Genomic DNA, 19,675 nt, shown 5'->3' with positions numbered 1-19,675 from the left:
TCATCACAATGCACCTGAACCTCCATCCAACCAACCTTCTTCTCCTACTCGTCACAATGCACCTGAACCTCCATCAAACTAACCTTCTTCTCCTACTCGTCATAATACACCTGAACCTCCAGTAGACCAACCTTCTTCTCCCATGCCAAGAAGTCTAGCACCCATTTCCAAACCTTCTCCAACCGACCTTTTTGTTCGACGATCCAGTCGCACATCAACCCCACCTTCCTGGCTTCAAGACTACGTAACGGGATCCCAAGCCATTCATTCGACCACTGCCCAAGACTGGCCGAATGGAACCAGGTATCCTATGCATCATTTTCTTTCTAATTCACAATTTTCTTCTAGACATAGTGCATATCTTGCTAACATCACAACCTCCAAAGAACCTCACACTTATGCTCAAGCTATCCTTGATCCAAATTGGCAAAAAGCAATGGACGAAGAGCTTTCTGCCTTGCAGCTAAATCAAACGTGGATCTTGATCCCGTTACCCGCTGGGCAGAAACCCATTGGAGGCAAATGGGTCTATAAAATAAAGTACAACTCAGATGGTAGTGTTGACAAATATAAGGTGCGCCTTGTCTCAAAGGGGTACACTTAGATTGAAAGATTGAAGGTGTCGACTATTCTGAAACTTTTTCACCAACAACAAAATTAACAACTTTGAGGAGTCTCCTCACCATTGCAGCAGCTAGAAATTGGTTTACTCATTAGCTAGATGTGCAAAATGCCTTCTTACATGGCACATTGCATGAAATTATTTACATGGACTTGCCACCCGGGCATCATCGACAGGGGAGAACATTGTATGTCGACTCAACAAATCCCTTTATGGTCTCAAACAAGCATCTCGGACATGGTTTTCAACATTTTCTCATGTGATTAAATCTATAGGATTTCAACAGTCCAAGACATATTACTCTCTATTCACAAGACAGAATAATTCATCATTTACTACCCTTTTGATTTATGTGGATGATATTATTTTGACAGGAAATGATTTGATAGAAATTCAGCGTGTTAAAGATTGTCTATTACAACAATTTCGCATTAAAGATCTTGGAGACCTAAAATATTTTCTAGGGATTGAATTTTCCCGTTTCAAAGCTGGTATTTACATGTCCCAAAGAAAATATGCACTTGATATTTTGCAGGATACAGGACTCACAGGTGCTCGTCCAGACAAATTTCCAACGGAACAATACCTAAAACTCACAACAGATGATGGAGAGTTATTAAAGGATCCAGTCAAATACAGGCGACTCGTGGGACGACTGATATACCTCACAGTTACTCGGCCCGATATACCTCATGGTTAGTCGGCCTGACATAGCATTTTCGATTCGGATCTTAAGTCAATGTATATAGGATCCACGGAAACCTCATTGGAATGCCGCAATTCGAGTCCTAAAGTACATAAAAGGATCACCAGGACAAGGATTGCTATTGCCATCCGAAAGCAATGTGACATTGACAGCTTATTGTGACTCAGACTGGGGAGTTTGTTAGACAAGTCAGAGATTAGTATTTGGGTATAGCATTTTTCTTGGTTCTTCTATTATCTCATGGAAGTCCAAAAAACAGACAAACGTATCAAGATCATCAGCGGAAGCAGAATACCGCGTGATGGCCAATACTTGTTTGGAGATAGTTTGGTTGCCATATATGTTGCAGGATTTAAAAGTGCCATGTAACTTGCCAGCTCAACTTTTCTGTGACAATCAAGCGACATTACATATAGCAACAAACCCAGTATTTCATGAACACACAAAACACATTGAGATAGACTGTCACATTCTGCGAGAAAAATTACAAGCTGGGATAATCAGTCCTTCATATGTACCGACACAGTATCAGCTCGCAAATAACTTTTACGAAGGCACTGGACAAGGAACGGTTTTTGACGCTAGGACACAAGTTGAGGGTTCATGATCTTCACCTACCAACTTGAGGGGAGTATTAAGGAAATAATAATTATCAAATTATATGCAATTATTGTATGCAATGTTGTACGATATTGTACCCAATTATTTGCAATACAATTAATTTAATAATGATAGAATCTCATGATTAATACCCTACATAATTAGATTGTAATTTGAGGAGAGAAACTCCTTATATATTTCTTATACACATAAGAGAATAATAAACATTTATTATTCTTACCATTTTTTATTATTTTCTTATAACTATAGCAATATAAAAGCGATATAAATGAATCGGAGAAAAAAAAGAGAGGATGCACTAGTACAAAAATAAGAAAAGAGTGCTCATTATTAAACGTGGCTCAGCGTTTAAACGCATTCGTTAAAAAAGCGGTGGCATTTTTGAAATTATTTTGATTTACAAATGCGGTCATTGGGTAAGACCGCATTTGTAAATCACGCGCATTGATTTACAAATGCGGTCATTGGTAAGGCCGCATTTGTAAATCACGTGCATTGATTTACAAATGTGGTCATTGGTAAGGTCGCATTTGTAAATCAATGCGCTTTGATTTACAAATGCGGTCTTACCCAATGACCGCATTTGTAAATAATTTTTTACCCTAAAATTTTTGAACGCGCCTCAACAGTTTCTCTTCACCGGTTTTCGTTTTCGTTTTCACTTTTGCTCTGCTGGTTCTAGTTCGCGCTTGCATTCATTCCCGTTGGCGTTCTTCTCATTCACATTTGGTAAAACTCTTTCGTTTTCGTTTTCGATTTCGTTGCACCGATTCGTTTTCGCTTTTGTTTTCGTTTTCGTTTTCGTTCACGTTTTGGTTCATTGTTACATTGACATTGCACACACTCATTCTTGTTTTTTTTTCTCCCCGTAGCTTCATTGAGCGTTATCTGCTGCCGCCACCGCTATCTGCTGCTGCCGCTGCCACCAACGAAGGCTTCTCACACAAGGTTGGTGTGGTTTTTTAAATTTTTTTGATTTTTTCTAATGTTATGAATTTTTATTTTTTTTATGTATTATAATTTGTATTTTTGAATTTAAATTATTCAGTTTAGTTGTATTTATATGTTAGTTTTTATGGATTTTTGAATTTTTATGTTAGTTTAGTGTATTTATAATTTGTATTTTTGAATTTATATTATTCAGTATTTATTATAATTTGTAATATTATGTTAGTTTAGTTGTATTTATAATTTGTATTTTTGAATTTATATTATTCAATATTTATTATAATTTGTATTTATATTATGTTAGTTTAGTTGTTAGGTTTTGAATAGAATTATCGTTGTTGTTTTGAGTCCGAAGGTGTTCGACCTTCGGCAATAATACGTGCTGGTATTGAGTTCGGGGTGTTTGACCCTCGTCAAAAATGTTAGATAGAACCCTGATTCTCAATGATTATTTCAGAATATGGATCGAAATTGGATAAATTCTATTCGTATAAGTGATGAGTACGAAAGAGGAGTAGAAGAATTTATACAATTTGCACAACGTAACGCGATTAATAGTGGTCATGATGGAACAAAGATCAGGTGTCCGTGCGTTAATTGTTTGAATGGAAGGATATTGGATGTTAATTTAATGAGGGAGCACTTGTTATGTGATGGGTTTCTTCGATCGTATACAACCTGGACATGGCATGGTAAATTATTAAATTTACCACGTGTTTCCGTAACTAAAGAATATGTGGGGTCCACCATGGATGAAGCAGTACACGATGATGTAGAAGATGATCGATTGGAAGACATGATTCGTGATGTTGGAGCTGAGTCTTTTGCAAAAGTGCATGGATATGGAAGTATGTCAAGCGATGCAAAGACTCCATCGTATCCTGGATCAACTAACTTCACACGGTTGTCGGCGGTATTAAGATTGATGAATTTGAAGGAAATAAACGGATGGACTGATAAAAGCTTCACGGAATTGCTCCAACTGTTGAAGGATATGCTTCCAGAGGGAAATACTCTACCTAATCGTAATTACGAGGCCAAAAAGATTCTTTGTCCAATGGGTATGGAGTATAAAAAGATACATGCATGTCCTAATGATTGTATATTATACCGGAAAGATTTTGAATTGTTGAAAAGTTGTCCGAGGTGTGGGTTATCACGTTATAAGTTGAAACAAAAAGATGATGATTCTATTGATGAGATGGAAAAGCATGGACCCCCAATGAAGGTTATGTGGTATCTTCCCATCATTCCAAGGATGAAGCGTTTGTTTGCAAACCCAGATGATGCTAAGAATCTTAGATGGCATGCAGATGAGAGGAAATGCGATGGCATGTACCGACATCCAGCTGATTCTATTCAGTGGAAGAAATTTGATGATGAGTTTCCAGAGTTTGGTAAAGAATCAATAAATATCCGACTTGGTTTAGCTACAGATGGAATGAATCCGTTTGGTAATATGAGTACAAATCACAGTTCATGGCCTGTTATATTGGTTATTTACAACTTACCTCCTGGATTGTGCATGAAGCGAAAATACATGATGTTGAATATGATGATATCCGGTCCGAAACAGCCAGGGAATGACATAGATGTTTATCTTAGTCCCCTAATCGAAGATTTAAAGTTAATGTGGGATCAGGGTGTTGAAGTATTTGACGGATTTGGTAAAGAAACTTTCAGGCTGCATGCCATGTTATTTTGCACCATCAATGACTTTCCGGCATATGGTAACTTATCAGGTTATATTGTTAAGGGTCATAAAGTGTGTCCAATATGCGAAGAAGACACTGCTTCTCAACAATTGAAACATGGAAGGAAAACAGTATATCTTCGACATCGGAGGTTTCTTAGAAGTCATCATCCTTACCGGAGGTTGAAAAAAGCCTTTAATGGACACCAAGAGGGTAGTGGTCCACCAACTCCATTACCCGGTGTTAAGGTTTACGAAAAGGTAAATAACATAGACCACATCTTCAGTAAGTAAAAAAAAAAAAAGTCATCTGTGACAAATATTTGGAAGAAGAAATCAATCTTCTTTGATCTTCCCTACTGGTCGAGGTTAGAAGTCAGACATTGTATAGATGTAATGCATGTTGAGAAGAATGTGTGTGATAGCTTAATTGGTACACTTCTTAACATTAACGGGAAGACGAAGGATGGTCTAAATGCTCGTTTAGATTTGATTGAGATAAACATACGCGGCGAGTTGGCATCCATAGAAATGGGTAAGCGTACATATTTGCCCCCAGCCTGTTACACAATGTCAAAAGATGAAAAAATTAGTTTTTGTCAATGTCTAAAGGGTGTGAAAGTGCCACAAGGACATTCCTCAAATGTGAAGAGCCTAGTGTCAATGCAAGATTTGAAGTTAATTGGGTTGAAGTCTCATGATTGTCACATCTTGATGCAACAGTTGTTGCCGGTAGCTATCCGTGGGATCTTACCAAAAAATGTTAGACATACCATAACCCGTTTGTGCTCATTCTTCTCTTCCGTCTGTTGTAAAGTCATTGATCCCTCAAAACTAGATGAACTTCAAAATTAAATTGTTGTTATCTTGTGTGAATTGGAGATGTTTTTTCCTCCGTCTTTTTTTGACATCATGGTTCATCTAGTGGTGCATCTGGTAAGAGAGGTTAGATTGTGTGGACCAGTGTACTTAAGATGGATGTATCCTGTTGAGCGGTATATGAAAATTTTGAAAGGTTATGTGAAAAATCATTATCGTCCAGAGGCTTCAATGATTGAAAGGTACATAGCTGAAGAAAGTATTGAATTTTGTTCAGAGTACATGACAAAAGCAAATCCAATAGGTGTTCCAGCTAATTCATGGCACCACAGGCGTTCTACAACTAAATGTTTACGTGGTGTGAATATTGTAAGCAAATCTCGATCAGAAGTCTTGCAAACACATTTGTACATATTGAATAACACAGATGAAGTTGTACCTTACATAGAAGCTCATAAAGCCATTGTGAAGGCAAATAACCCAAGACAAGCAGAGAAATGGGTCTTGATGGAACATAATAGAACTTTCATGCCTTGGTTTAAAGATTAGGTGTTCAAGGATTCAACGACATCAGAGACCTTGACTTGGTTGGCTGCTGGATTGAAGTTTGATGTCATCTCATGTACAGCGTACGAAGTGAATAATTGTATATTTTACACAAAGTCCATGGATGAAAAAAGTACAGTTCAAAATTCTGGTGTTACTTTTGAAGCCGAGTCAATGCAGTTTTCGACTTCGAAAGATACAAATCCAGTACTTGGATCAATGGCATACTATGGGTTTATAGAAGAGATATGGGAGATTGACTACACTAAGTTTTCCGTTTCAGTTTTCAAGTGTAAATGGGTTGACAATAAAAGTGGGGTTAAAATTGATGAATCAGGATTCACACTAGTGGACTTTCGAAAGATATGGTATCGAGATTAGCCATTTATAATGGTTCAACAAGCATCTCAGGTTTTCTATGTGAAAGATCCTACGTCAGAACATTGGTATGTCGTTTTACACGGGAAAAAACAAGGGGAAGCCATAGATGATATTGAAAATGGCGAAACTCGTTCATTCACACAAATGATAACTAATAAAGATGACGATGTACTTGATGATGTACATGCAACCCGTAAAGACCACAGTGAAGGAATTTACATATAAACATTCAACCCACATGCAACATGTAAATAAACATTTAGAATTTTATGTATTATTTTTATATGATTTTAATTCGATGCACATTAACTAATGTTTGTTACCTAATTTTTTTAACAGAGACATGGATGACGACCAGACTCCAGTTAGACCTCGATCTGGGCGAGGCAGTAGAGGACCTACTAGATTGAAGCGTCTTGCATTGAGACGTGCTGCTGGTGAGAAGACACATGTTGACATTGACGTCAACACTGGAGTGGCTTTTGGTCCTAAGGCAGATGAGTTTATGAGCTATCTTGGAGTTGTTTCTCGTGAGAGGCTCTCCATTTTGATTAATTCATGGGATAAGGTTTCAGAGGTTGATCGGAACATGCTATGGGAGGATGTTCTGGTAAGCTTTACATTATTATTGTTATCATATAATGCTTTTTAATATTGATTAATTAATTTTAATTTGATGATGTTATTTTCCAGGCAAACTTTGACATTCCTGATGTGGAACCGCTTCGATCAAAGATATTATCCAATATCGCACTTAAATTTCGTACCTTTAAGTCAAGACTGACATCGAGATACATTTTTGGCGACCTTAAAGACGAAAATCCATGTTTAAAGTACCAACATATTGATGAAGAGACATGGCGTCTTTTTAGAGAAAGCCGTGAAAATGAGGCTTGGATGGTAAGTGAAGTAACTTTTTTGTTTATATAACATTAATAAGTTTATCTTATTTACTTCAATTTGTTTATTTCAATTATGACAGGATCGTCGGAAGAAAGCTCAAGAGATAGCTTTGAAGAATCTTACCTCGCACGTTATGTCTCGTTCGGGGTATCGAAAACTTGAGCAAACAATGATGGTGGAAAAGGAGAAATCTCAACAGGGGACGTTGTCTGAGAATGTGGAAACAGGGGTCACTTCTCCTCCATCACCACCTTTTCGCCATGTAAAATGGAGGAGGGCCCGAATTAAAAAGTCGGGTGCACCAAGTTCTGAGCAATTCAGGGTTATAATTGAAAAAATTGTAAGTTATTTTTGTTATTTTCAATTTTTTTAAAGCATTAATTATATTAATGATTGAAAATATGATTTTTGTGTACTCTTGCAGGATTCCTTGGAATCCAACGGTAAATTTGTTGTTGAAGGTCGTCACGATATCCTGGTTGAAGCAATTGGACGACCTGAACACTCTGGTCGTGTTCGTGCAGCTGGACAAGGGGTCGGAATTAAACTTTATTTTGGAGTTTCAGAACGACAGCCATCCTCCTCCTCCAAGAAGGAAACTCAAATGAAGACTAAGTTACGTGAAGAAATAATGGAGGAGATGAGAAAGGAGACTGATTTGATGTGGCTGGAGATGAAAAAGGAGAATGATCGAATGCGACAAGAGTTTCTATCGCATCAAGTTTGTGCTGAGCCGATTGAACCCCTTGTTAGTCCCACTCCCAAGAGCACAAAGAGGAGTTGTGCGGCTCCTCCAACATCAGGGGATGATATCAATGGGCAGACAGAGGATTGTGAGCTACTGGTAGTGGGCGGCAAACTTCCTCGGGTGGTGGCACTTGGAAAAGTCTATAAAAACGCCACCACCTTACATAACGTTCCTCTCTCCCCTGATGTGGCGAAGGTAACAGTTGAAAAAGTACGATTTCCTGATGCTCGTGTTCCACTACCTTCAGATGAGGTAACCACTGTGGCCGATGCATTTCAGACATTCGTTGCCTGGCCCAGAGAGCTCATTCGATCTATGCCCGAACCTCATGTAATAATTTCGTTTCATTATATTATTTTTTATTTATATTTATATATTACATATAATTTAATACAAATGTTGTTTATCTTGTAGAAACCTTTTCAGCCACCAAGTCCGAAAAAGAAGCGTGAGGTTCCAGTTGACGATCCTATGGCTTCCCTACGTCTCATTGCTAGTCAGATTGGCAATGATCCTTTTCCAGTTCCGTGGGATAATACATTTTTTCAAATAAACACTGAACTGCCACTGATGATTTACAACACAGATTTATCAGAATTTATATCTGGGAAACAAGAGCTCAATATAAGTATAATTCAATTTTTTATGATGTAAGTATCTTTACCTATTATTCAATTTAGTTTATGTTAAATTATTATTGATTATGCTTTAACTAAAAACTTGTAGGTTTTTGCATAGAGTCTATATCACTGAGGGGAAGGAAAATATGTATGGATTCTTAGATCCTGCATATACTAATCCCGTTGGACCAAACTCAACTGAGACTCAAGCATACATCACTAACATCCTGGAAAAAGAGGGAAAACAAATTTATTTATGCCCTTATATTAATGAGTAAGTTTAATTATATGTCATCAATTATTATTATTTCATGTTTTAAATATTTACTAACTCTTTTCATTGATCATATAGGCATCATTGGCAGTTACTTGTCTTATCAATTGTTGATAAGACTGTTGTGTGGTTTTGTTCCCTACACAAGAAGATTCCCATAAAATTTAAGGATATCATTGATACGTAAGTATAGTATAAACTTAACTTTAAATATGTTACTAATTAACCATCTACTAACGAGGTTTTTTTGTATTAACCAGTTCATGGCGTGGATATAACATTCTAAAAGGTCGATCCAATTCAAATAATTTGAACTACATAAGAGTAAAAGTTTGTAATTTTTTTCTTTCTCTATTATCATTGTTTATCAATATACTGACATATTACTTTTTATTGAATTATAGTGTAATAAACAACCAGGAAGCTATGAGTGTGACTATTACATTATGCAATGGATGATTACCATTATAAGACTAGGTGTTAAAACTGGTTGGAAAGAGGTACTATATATGTTAAATCATTTTTATAATTCTTGAACATATATATATCTAAATACTAATTTATGTCAACTTTGCAATGCAGTTATTCACAGAAGAAACACCAATGAGTGAGGAAGGCATTTCATATGTTAGAGATTCTTGGTCCACATATTTCATTAATTTTTATAACTCTAGCATAGGTAAACAATAGTGGTTTTATTATATGTAATTTGATCACTTGTAAATGTACATTTTGATGATTTCAATTGATTACTATATTTCTGTATTTGTCTGGTTGGGTTTGGTCATTATGCAGGTTATTAAAATATATGGTTTCTGCACAAAACAAAATGAACTTTAAAAAAAAAACACTATTTACAAATGCGGTCATTTACCAAGATCGCATTTGTAAATAGTGATTTATGAATGCGGTTTTTACCAAGACCGCATTCATAAATCCTAAACCCCAAACCCACATCCCTCATTCAGAATAATATACAAATGCAGTTATTTTAGGTAACCGCATTTGTAAATGTGATTTATGAATGCGGTCCTATGACCGCCTTTGTAAATGCCAGATTTACGAATGCGTGCTGATCAAATGCGGTTCTATGACCGTATTTGTAAATTTAAAATAGCCACATTTGTTTTACATATCTACACTAGTGATGGATGTATAAAAGATATAGAAGACGAAAAAATGCTAAAGAATAAAACAACATAGTATAAAAACTTTTCTATTCGCAACCTAATATTACACACAAAGAACAATGATTCTAATAAAATTTGATATTATATATAACATTTATCATACCTTATGATTTTGCGTCAACCAATATAATATACACAATGTTAAGTTTTTATTTTATTTTCACAATCATCCCTATTTTGTAATGTTTTCAATTAGTCATCGATGGAAGGATTTAAAACTATGCACAGAATGAGAATCGTGTAAATGTGACTAGTGTTGAGTTTGATTGCCTTGCATGGGTTTCTTCTGATTCTTGAGCACATGTTAGTTTTAAACTCCAATCATATAATTAAAATTATTTTAGGCTTTTAAAATAGCAAAACATATTTTTTTCAAAAATAAATAAATAAAATGAAAGAAAGTAGCTTACATGACATTGTTTCCACCGTCTTGTACTAAAACTAAAAGTAAAAGTAATGGGTGTTGTTTAAGTAGAACTTCATCGAAACTGTTAATGTACATTAATCATGCAATATTTAGACAAACACTAAGCACCAACTTTTGTGAGGGGTGGGGACATAATAATTTTTGAGACACTCATATTAGTTTGTTGTGAACGATGATAAAATTTATAGGAATTGCATTCCTTTATTCGTTTGTCATTTTTTGGTGGAAGTTTTTTGAGACACTCATTTTTTGGTCAAATTAAACTAAAGCCAACAGAAGCAAAAGGATACCACAAATTACAGAATGATCACATGGGTTCAATGCATTGGTCATAAATAAACAAGAACAAAATCTAAGTATTTAATCTTACATATATCATAAACAAATCTACGTTTCCAGATAATTAAACAGTGATACTCCCACCAGCTCAACACTAGCTAGTACCTGCAACAACCCACAAATTTTTTCACTTCAATTAAACCAAAAAATTTCATTGTTATAGTGAACCAAATAGATCTACTTATATAACTTTAGCTTATATATATATAACTCGAATTTAATTTTCATATGTACATGATCCATGCAAAGTATTTTACATCATTAACTATATTGAGAAATATTTTGAAAAAAGAACTTTGAAACTATATTTGTATATGGTATAAATAGATCTTTTGTTTAACTGTAAATAATTTGTTAATTACTTATACAAGTTTAATTTTAATTTATAAAAAGGTGAGATATCGTGTGTAGAGCTTATATGTCCCTATAATCATTCTTCACGTCGTGAGTTTCGAATATAATGTATAAACATGTAAATATACCTGTTATTTAACTCGTTTATTTATTAAGTTAGTTTTTCTTAATTGACGTGTAATTTTGTAAATTGTAAATAAATTATATAAACTTTTTTAAGCATATGACTCTAAGTTTAACTCAACCTTACAAAATTGATTTATAAAATGAGATTTGTACTCACTTATATACTATGAATTGATCTTATCTATAGTCAATGTAAGATCTTTAATACATTCTCTTACGTCGAGACCTATTAACTCGTGCGTGAGATATTATATATTTATGAGTGATTTAGCCTAATAATGGATAACACGATAAACCCAACACATTTTTGTTAGGATAAGTTCTAAATTACTCAAATATCATTTTAAAAACTAGTCTTTAAATTTAACTTAACTTTTTACAAAATGATATTTTGACTCACTTATATACTATAAACTAAATTTTTTTTCAGTCAATAATTTCCAACTATTTTTTTTATAAATATGTTAATTAGAAATAGATATTTCTTCTTCCTTCTTTTCATATCAAACTCAACACATAAAAAAGTAATATTATATAAACTACCTTATCATTTTATTGTATAATAAATGCACGATTTCCTTTAATCAAATTAGGTAACTAGTTGCCTTGTTTTGAAAAAAAAAAAGATTAACTAGTGTCACTTTAAACTAAAATTCATTTTTCTAATATTTCTTTAAAATCGGGGGTTGTTTTGAAGAGATACCAATAAAAGTTAATTAAGAAGATGATGAACACAATTAGAGTTTTGAAAATTGTGAATAAAAAAGTAGAATAATAAAGAGATAAATATGTAGCGTGGCTTTTGTCCCCTCTTTTTCCCATTGGATTGGCTGGCAAAAGGTCACAACAAGAGAATGCAATTCGTAATTGCCACTTTTTAAGATTGATGAGAAGATGTTATTTTGACTTCCATGCTTGGATTTATCAGGGTTATTTTGTAGGAGGGACCCAAACTTTACAAATAATTGGTCCATGACTATCATTTGGAAAATGACCTCCTTGCTTCAAAATTCATGCATACATCTCTCTAGTATACCATATACGTGGCTGTAAATTCTATGCCATGACTTGTTAAATCGATAAGATGTGGTTCAGAAAAAAAAGGTTTTTACATGCATGATATTATTTAGGTAGTAATTCAGGTTGATTCACCTCGCATATATTTATTTTGTATTTGGTCTGGAAAATTTGTGTCGGGTTAGTTTGTTTGAGAATGGAGTATGGATTCACCGACTCCGTCTCCCGCAAAAAATATTTTTTTTTTAAAAATTAAAATTTTATTAATTATAAAAAATATTTATTTCTACTTCTGAAAAAATAAAATTTTATAACTGTTCCAATTCATTCAATTAAGATAAAAATATAAATTCAAGTATAAGAGTTGTTAGAAGGTTTCATTAAAAATAATTAAAATTTTGTTTTAGCATCTATTTTTCCTATATATGTATGTAATTGTATAAGAATATCTTATCAAATTTTTGCTACAAAATATTTTAATGAAGATGGCTAATTTTTAACTATCCTATTGAAATCTCTTCTTTATATTATTTTTTTATTAACAAGTTTTAAATATAAGACTTTACTTAAAACTAAACTCACTCTCGCTCTTCATAATGATTCCATGGCTCAATTAAAGACATGCTCTAAAGTTCTTTTTGCTTGCTTTTCCTTTTCTGATTTGGATCCCCTGACCTGGTTTGTATGTATACGATTAAACATAATTGATTTATTTAGGTTGGTCAAAATGTATATGTTCTAGTAGGAAGTTAGTGGCAAACTTCTGTGTTGTTTTGTACATGGCTTGGATGTTCTAAAGTAGTTCTTATTTATTTATTTTTTATTGTTGATAAAAAAACTAACTCCTTTAAATGATTAAAATAAAACATTATTTTTTTAGTACATTAAATTCAATTTTTTCTTAAATAAAATAAAATAAAATAAATGTCACATTACAATAATAAAAAAAATGGGGTATGATTTTTTTTACAAAAAATAAAATAATTATTTTTTATTTATGCGGGCCAATGGGCCAACCTACTCCGTCTCGCGATTGACCTGCGCGGACTGCGAGTTATGCGCGACGGACAAAGCAGGTCAGTGAACTAGATTAGTGAGTCTGTCACGCACTTTTTGATAATGAGATGCGGACCGACCCGCATGACCCGTTCCACATTTTCATTCCTAATATTATTGTAAGAGTTTTTTTTACCTAACTAGTTTTGTTGTAATGAAAATATAAATTGTATATGGACATTTAAACTATGATTAATATAATTTTTAAATTATTTGATTTAAGAATTTTTTTCTCCCGTTCTAAATATGGAACAATATTGTCAATCAACGTATAAACACTCTTATATTAAAAGTGTACAAAAAAACATATGTGTATAAAGAAGAAAAAACTATAGTAGAAAGTGTTTGTCATAAAGTTTTTTCTGATTGACATATATATATATAGTGTTTGACTGAAGAAAATTGATTTACTGGATGCAATCCATGATTTACTGCAAATCTTTTGCTAATAAAAGGCATTGCAGGAAAAGGGATTTTGGAACTGCCATACCTTAAATTGAAAGGAAATAACTTGAGTCATTGCCTTCATTCATGTGATTATCATCAAGGTTTAGTCCTGCTGCACTCACTTCCTGACCTTCTGGTTTGTGATTCTTAACGTCAAGATCAGGGTGGATTTTCCTCTTCAACATCTTCTTCATCAGCTACACAGCATTACAAATTTTACTTAATCAAACTAATTCAAGCAAATCTGCAATCTGTGGTTCCAACACTACATACATACATACACATAAATTCCAAGAAACAACCAAAAGTTTTACATTGTAATATATATTAGTTCAATGCAGTAAAAAGTCTGTGCATTGTAAAAAATGTTTTTTTTGTTGAATAAGAAAGTGTTATAGGGCATGATTTTTTTTGGGTAGTAACTTACTTTTTTTATATCTTTCATTGGATGGGGATTGTCCTTAACTCGGGGAATGAGCTTCTTGGCAAAAGAGAGTCCATGTTTTGCTTTAAGGTTTGGTTTTTCACTTGAAGCAAGGTGGCAGACTTTGGCAGGGTTAAGCTTTATCTTGACATCAGAATCAGCTAAGAAGAGATCAGCCAATGTGATTCTCTCTCCTTTCTTCTTCTTTTCATCAGCCTCCACATCGTATGATTCCATCACTTCATAAGAAATCACAGATGGAGCCACAACGATTTCGTTGAAACTCCTAACCACATCCACATCATCATAGTTTTCACTAACAATATTCTCAAGGCTGTGCTCAAATGTGTTGTATATCAATGGATTCAGTTCCTCCTGCTCATCCACCATGATGCTGTCCTCTCCTTCACCATCTTCTTGTTCAACTTCAATTTCCAAAGCAAAGTATTCTTTGTGAGGGTTGATGGACTTCAAGGGATCATAGCCAAGAGTGCCAATGGTTAGAATTCCGTCTTCCCATCCACCAAGTGATTCAGTAAGGGCAACTTGTTTCAGCAAAGCTTGGCTGTCCGCGTTGTTAATTATAGGTTCAGTCTTTTTCATGTTTGAAGCAAACCCATCTGAGTGAAACCAAAGGATTCATTAGAAGAGAAGATGACACTAGTCAAGGTTGGTTAAGTATGGATCATATAATCCCATTGACTTGGTTAAACAAAGTTCATCAGAGAAGAAAAGTTGCCACTCTCTTGAAAAAAACAGAAGAAAAAGAACTAACAACCTATATATAATCATGAAGATTTGTTTATAATGAGGCTTGTGAAGGATGAGATTTGTTAAATTGCAAATGAGAGAAGTTATAGAAAGAGGGTCAAACCTTTCAGAGAGTTATGATGAAACCTTTTCTGCACCCAATTGAAGATCTGTGACAAAACAATTCACGAAGATAACATGAATACCTATAAGAACACTACATATGATAAACTTCCAACCTACAGATAAAGGACTAAAGGAAAAGTAGTACAATAAGTTGAAAATATGCATGAGGAACAAAATGGTTGTGTGCATGGTTTCAAATCAATCACCTTCATCGTTTTTTCTCCTTCAGAAAAGCTGGCCAGAGAATGGGGCTGTGCTGGGTAATATTGAAATGGAGTGAGGGAGTGTGGAGGTCAACATAATAAGGAACAGGAATAAACCCGCAAAGAGGACCAACATTGGTGGTTGAACTAGGCTGTGCCACGTGGTCACTGGCCCCCATGTTGTTCAGCCATGTTCATATGTCCGTAGCATAGTATGCTTGAAGAGTCATCATGTTAGTCTTCTCATCAGTACTTGTTCACCTTCACGTTGCACATGCTGATGGGAAGTTTTCATTTACAGAAACGTTTGGTGTTGTTTGTTTGTTTTAGATTTCGTGGAATTGGTTTTGCAGTATTATTGATGACATATAATTGAGAAATGTATTCAAATTAATTTTAATCACAAATTTGATATTAAAAGCTACGTTATGGTGTGTGAAATTATATTGATTTTGGTATAGAACTAGTAGGTCTCTTCCTGGATGATTAGTTTCTCTTTGTTGCCTACGTTTAACCCAAAATTTGCATGGGTCATTTTAACAAGCAGTTGGGATGCAATCTAAAAACCAGCTCGTATTGGTCCAGCTCATTTCCTAGTAATTGTTTCCTGTGTGTATTCATTAAAATCGGTTTAGTGATAAACAAAATTGAAACAGTTGTATAAGATACTAAATTCGATCTTCATTATTGTAAAAAAGAAAGAGAAAAAAAGGTTTTTCACAAAGTGTATATAATTGATAAGTTCAATAAGAACATTAGGGAAAGTTTACGACCAAAATATTTGTACTGACAGGAAGAGGTTGATGAATGATAAAATCAAATGACTCCTTAACTCAAGAGGTTAAATTCATATTCTACAAAAGAAATTTGTTATGTGATTTCCTAAAAAAGAGAAATTGTTTAGTAGTATGTATACAAATTTGAGTGATAGTATCAATTATGACCATGTCTTTTCCTATTATATTTTTATGTTTAACTTTGTAATGTGAGTGATGATGGGAGCATGACAGGCAGAGACACACGTACATTCACTTTCTAGCTTCTTTCCCACATCCCATTTTCCTTTTCCCCCTTCAAAGCCTACCTAATCTTCACTCTCACTAATTTGTTAGACATGTACAGTCTTCCTTGCCATGTTAAGTATAAACGGTACACTAGCTTGCAGTTTAGATCTTCACCTAATTGGTTATATTGTGGGGTATCTTTGTTCTATAATAATAAATTAAGCATGTGAAAAAGTGCCTATCCAATCAACTCACAAAAGAAACAACTGTCTAGACTAAGTTCGTTGAAGGGTTCAAAGATTCAAAATGTTAATTCTAGTAATGATTCAAACATGCATATACTTGAAACCCCTCACCCCACAATTAATTAAGCCTTATAATTAACTTCTGTGTTATACTTATCTACTAGTTGAATAAGACATTAGAAAATCAAACATGGAACTCTGAATTTGAAAAGGTAGGCTCTTTTGTTTCAAGATGCATTGTCCTTATATGATTTCTCAATGGTGATTAGGTTCAATGGTCCATTTGGTATGCAGGTCATGTTCGCATAATTGACCATATAATAAATGAAAGGCAAAACACTTTCTTAATCCAACTTCATTAGCTTTAACTTAAAACTTCATGGTCCAAAGTTCTTCTAGTATACCACATGAAAGAGAGTTTTAAGGTTATCCATAAAGGACGAGATGACACATAGTCAATGTTTCAACCTCTCAACAATGTATCTCGCGTATCATACCTAAACTAAGACAAAAAAAATGATTTTTTCTTTAAAAAACCCTCAAAAGTTTAGATTTTACATTCCATTCGAACTTCATTCTACTCGAATTTGGGGACAAGTGTACTACCAGACTGCTGAGTAGTCAACAAACCTGTTGTGTCAACAACTCTCTCGGCCTCTCAGCATGTCTTACAAAACACACAAGAGATCTTAAAACGTCTAACACTCCAAATAATCTGCAAAGCATGATTAATAAGTAATTGGCCCATTTTGCGTCCTACGCGCAAGCCCATACCAACAAAAGTCCAACCAGAAGGTATAAATAGAGAGACACCCAAGAGACAAAGATAATGATCAATCAATCGTAACATTTACAAATTATACTTGGACTAACTTGAGAGCGTTGAAATATCTTTATAGGTACCCCACCACTGATTAAAACTGAAGAAGAATGGAAGAACTGAATAACTAAAATACCGTGAAACCTAAAGACCGACGAAAGGAAATAAGCACTCGTGAAAAAATCTGACTTTATAAGAACAAAGTTAATGTCACAATTGTCAAATAGATGTGTCATATGTCATGTTTGATGCATATGCAGTAAGTTTTTGTCAAAACGCAAGTCCCACTTGAAAGTAATTGCTTGAAAAATTTGGATAACCATTATGAGTTATAAGCTCATGCCATTAGCATCCAAAATAAGTGGTAAGGTTTTCTCTTTTCCAATGAGAGGTCAAGGCCTCACTCAATCAATTCATAACGATTGGATTAAAATGCTTAAATATTTGCTAATAGAAGTAAGTTTTTCTTTTATACACATCACCATTTAAACTGCTCCAAATTTGACTGTAGATCAATTAAATTTTAGTTTAGATCACTAGCCTCTGCATGCCTAGATGATCAGGAATTTATTCTACCTTATCTTCCTAGGTAGATACTTTCAAATGTTGTCAATTCAGAGACAAAATAACACTGAGTTTTGATGAGTAAGGTTGATAATTAACAGTTACATATTTGAATAATTCGTCGCTTTTCCTTCTTCAGTCCCCCCTTTCACCATAATGCGACGGTGATAACCTTTTCCTTTCAGTACCATTCAAAACTGTTCAATCTTACAACTATAATTCATATAATCCACATAAAACCCATTAATTTGAGTTATATAATAACATTATGACGTGTTTGAAACACATTTTTCACAAGAATGTGTAATAGAAAAAAAATTTAATTTCTGGATAAATTAAAATTAACTTACGCATAAATTAATTTCTACAAACTTTTTTAACCAGTTTTACAGACTTGTTATTTTTCATTTGTGTATTAACTAATGTTGTTATGTTAACAAACGTACCGAGTCAACTATTGTTTAATCAAAACAAGTAATCGTTTTCTTATGTACTTATGAGATATGCTGTAATTCTATTATCCTTAATTAACCTTTTACGACAATAATTTGCTCATATGTTCATATCTAGTTTGTTTAAAATAAAAAAGGACAAGGTAAAATAATAACAAAATATAAATTAGAGTTGAGTTGCAAATAGTGATAACAAATGTTAGGACCAATCTTGTTCCATGCAAACCTTAGATTTACTATAGGAAAATGTTTTATTAACTCACTCTGCACATTACACACTTTTGACGCTACCCACGTGTACAAACATACAAAACACATGGTACTGCACAAGACAACGTCGATTTTTAGTGAAAATCGATGTAAGTGTTAGTTTATGCGAGGGTAGAATGGTGATTTCAGAGTTTTTCTTTGCTGTGATAGCGGAAGAATTTGGGGCGAAATCCTCCAAAGAAGGGCATAGTCGTCGGTGGTGAAAGAAGGGTACGTCCGTCGGAGTGAGGGAAGAAACCGTAGAAGGTGTCATCTAATCAGATAACAAACAATGGTACCGTCGTCGTCGACATTGCGGAGGGAGGGAGAACGGTAGAACCTCTAATCGAAGGTAAGAGCATACATTTGTTGTTGTATGGCCTTCGACATTGAGGTAAATGCAAACTGAAATCGAACGTTGATGAATTGTTGATATGTTGTTGTGTGCATTAATGGTTGTTTGTTGGTCCATGGTAGGATCGTGGGTGGGAGTGAGTTTGGGTTTGTGGCACATGTTCATGCTGTGAATAGGTAACCAGTTTTTTGAACCTGGGTAACCACTTTTTTGAACTTGGGTAACTATTTTTCCCGTTCAGTGAACTCCAAAAAGAGACAAGGCAGCGACAATTAATTTCACCTACATTTGAAATGTTACAGCAGTTATCACTACCAACCGCTGTAAAGCACTAGTGGGTTTGGGTTTGGTTTTGTGTCACATGTTCATCCTGTGTATAGGTAACCAGTTTTTTGAACCTGGGGGTAACTACTTTTCCCGTTCAGCAAACTCCAAAAAGAGACAAGGCAACGACAATTAATTTCACCTACATTTGAAATGTTACAGCGGTTATCACTACCAACCGTTGTAAAACACCAGTGGGATTGGGTTTGGTTTTGTGGCACATGTTCATCCTGTGTATAGGTAACCAGATTTTTGAACCTGGGTAACCATTTTTCCCGTTCAGCGAACTCCAAAAAGAGACAAGGCAGCGACAATTAATTTC

General features: G+C 34.3%; 1 protein-coding gene and 1 pseudogene across 1 annotated transcript; one reads left to right on the top strand and one right to left on the bottom strand.

Moving 5' to 3' along the window:
- The first annotated feature begins 3,357 nt into the window (after window positions 1–3,357).
- On the top strand, window positions 3,358–6,561 carry LOC150024807 (uncharacterized; annotated as a pseudogene).
- A 4,224-nt stretch (window positions 6,562–10,785) lies between these two features.
- On the bottom strand, window positions 10,786–15,457 carry LOC137819646 (protein TILLER ANGLE CONTROL 1). Its single transcript, XM_090296657.1, has 5 exons — window positions 15,344–15,457; window positions 15,136–15,181; window positions 14,265–14,881; window positions 13,881–14,034; window positions 10,786–10,942 (listed from the first exon to the last, which is right to left on the bottom strand). The coding sequence occupies exons 1-4, from the start codon at window positions 15,347–15,349 to the stop codon at window positions 13,882–13,884; spliced, it is 822 nt and encodes a 273-aa protein (XP_090152783.1). The 5' UTR covers window positions 15,350–15,457; the 3' UTR covers window positions 10,786–10,942; window position 13,881.
- Window positions 15,458–19,675: the final 4,218 nt, after the last annotated feature.

Source organism: Phaseolus vulgaris, chromosome 10, assembly GCF_051622355.1.
Source record: "Phaseolus vulgaris cultivar YP4 chromosome 10, ASM5162235v1, whole genome shotgun sequence".
Taxonomy (NCBI): domain Eukaryota; kingdom Viridiplantae; phylum Streptophyta; class Magnoliopsida; order Fabales; family Fabaceae; genus Phaseolus; species Phaseolus vulgaris.
This window is presented reverse-complemented; position numbering and strand designations above follow the sequence as displayed.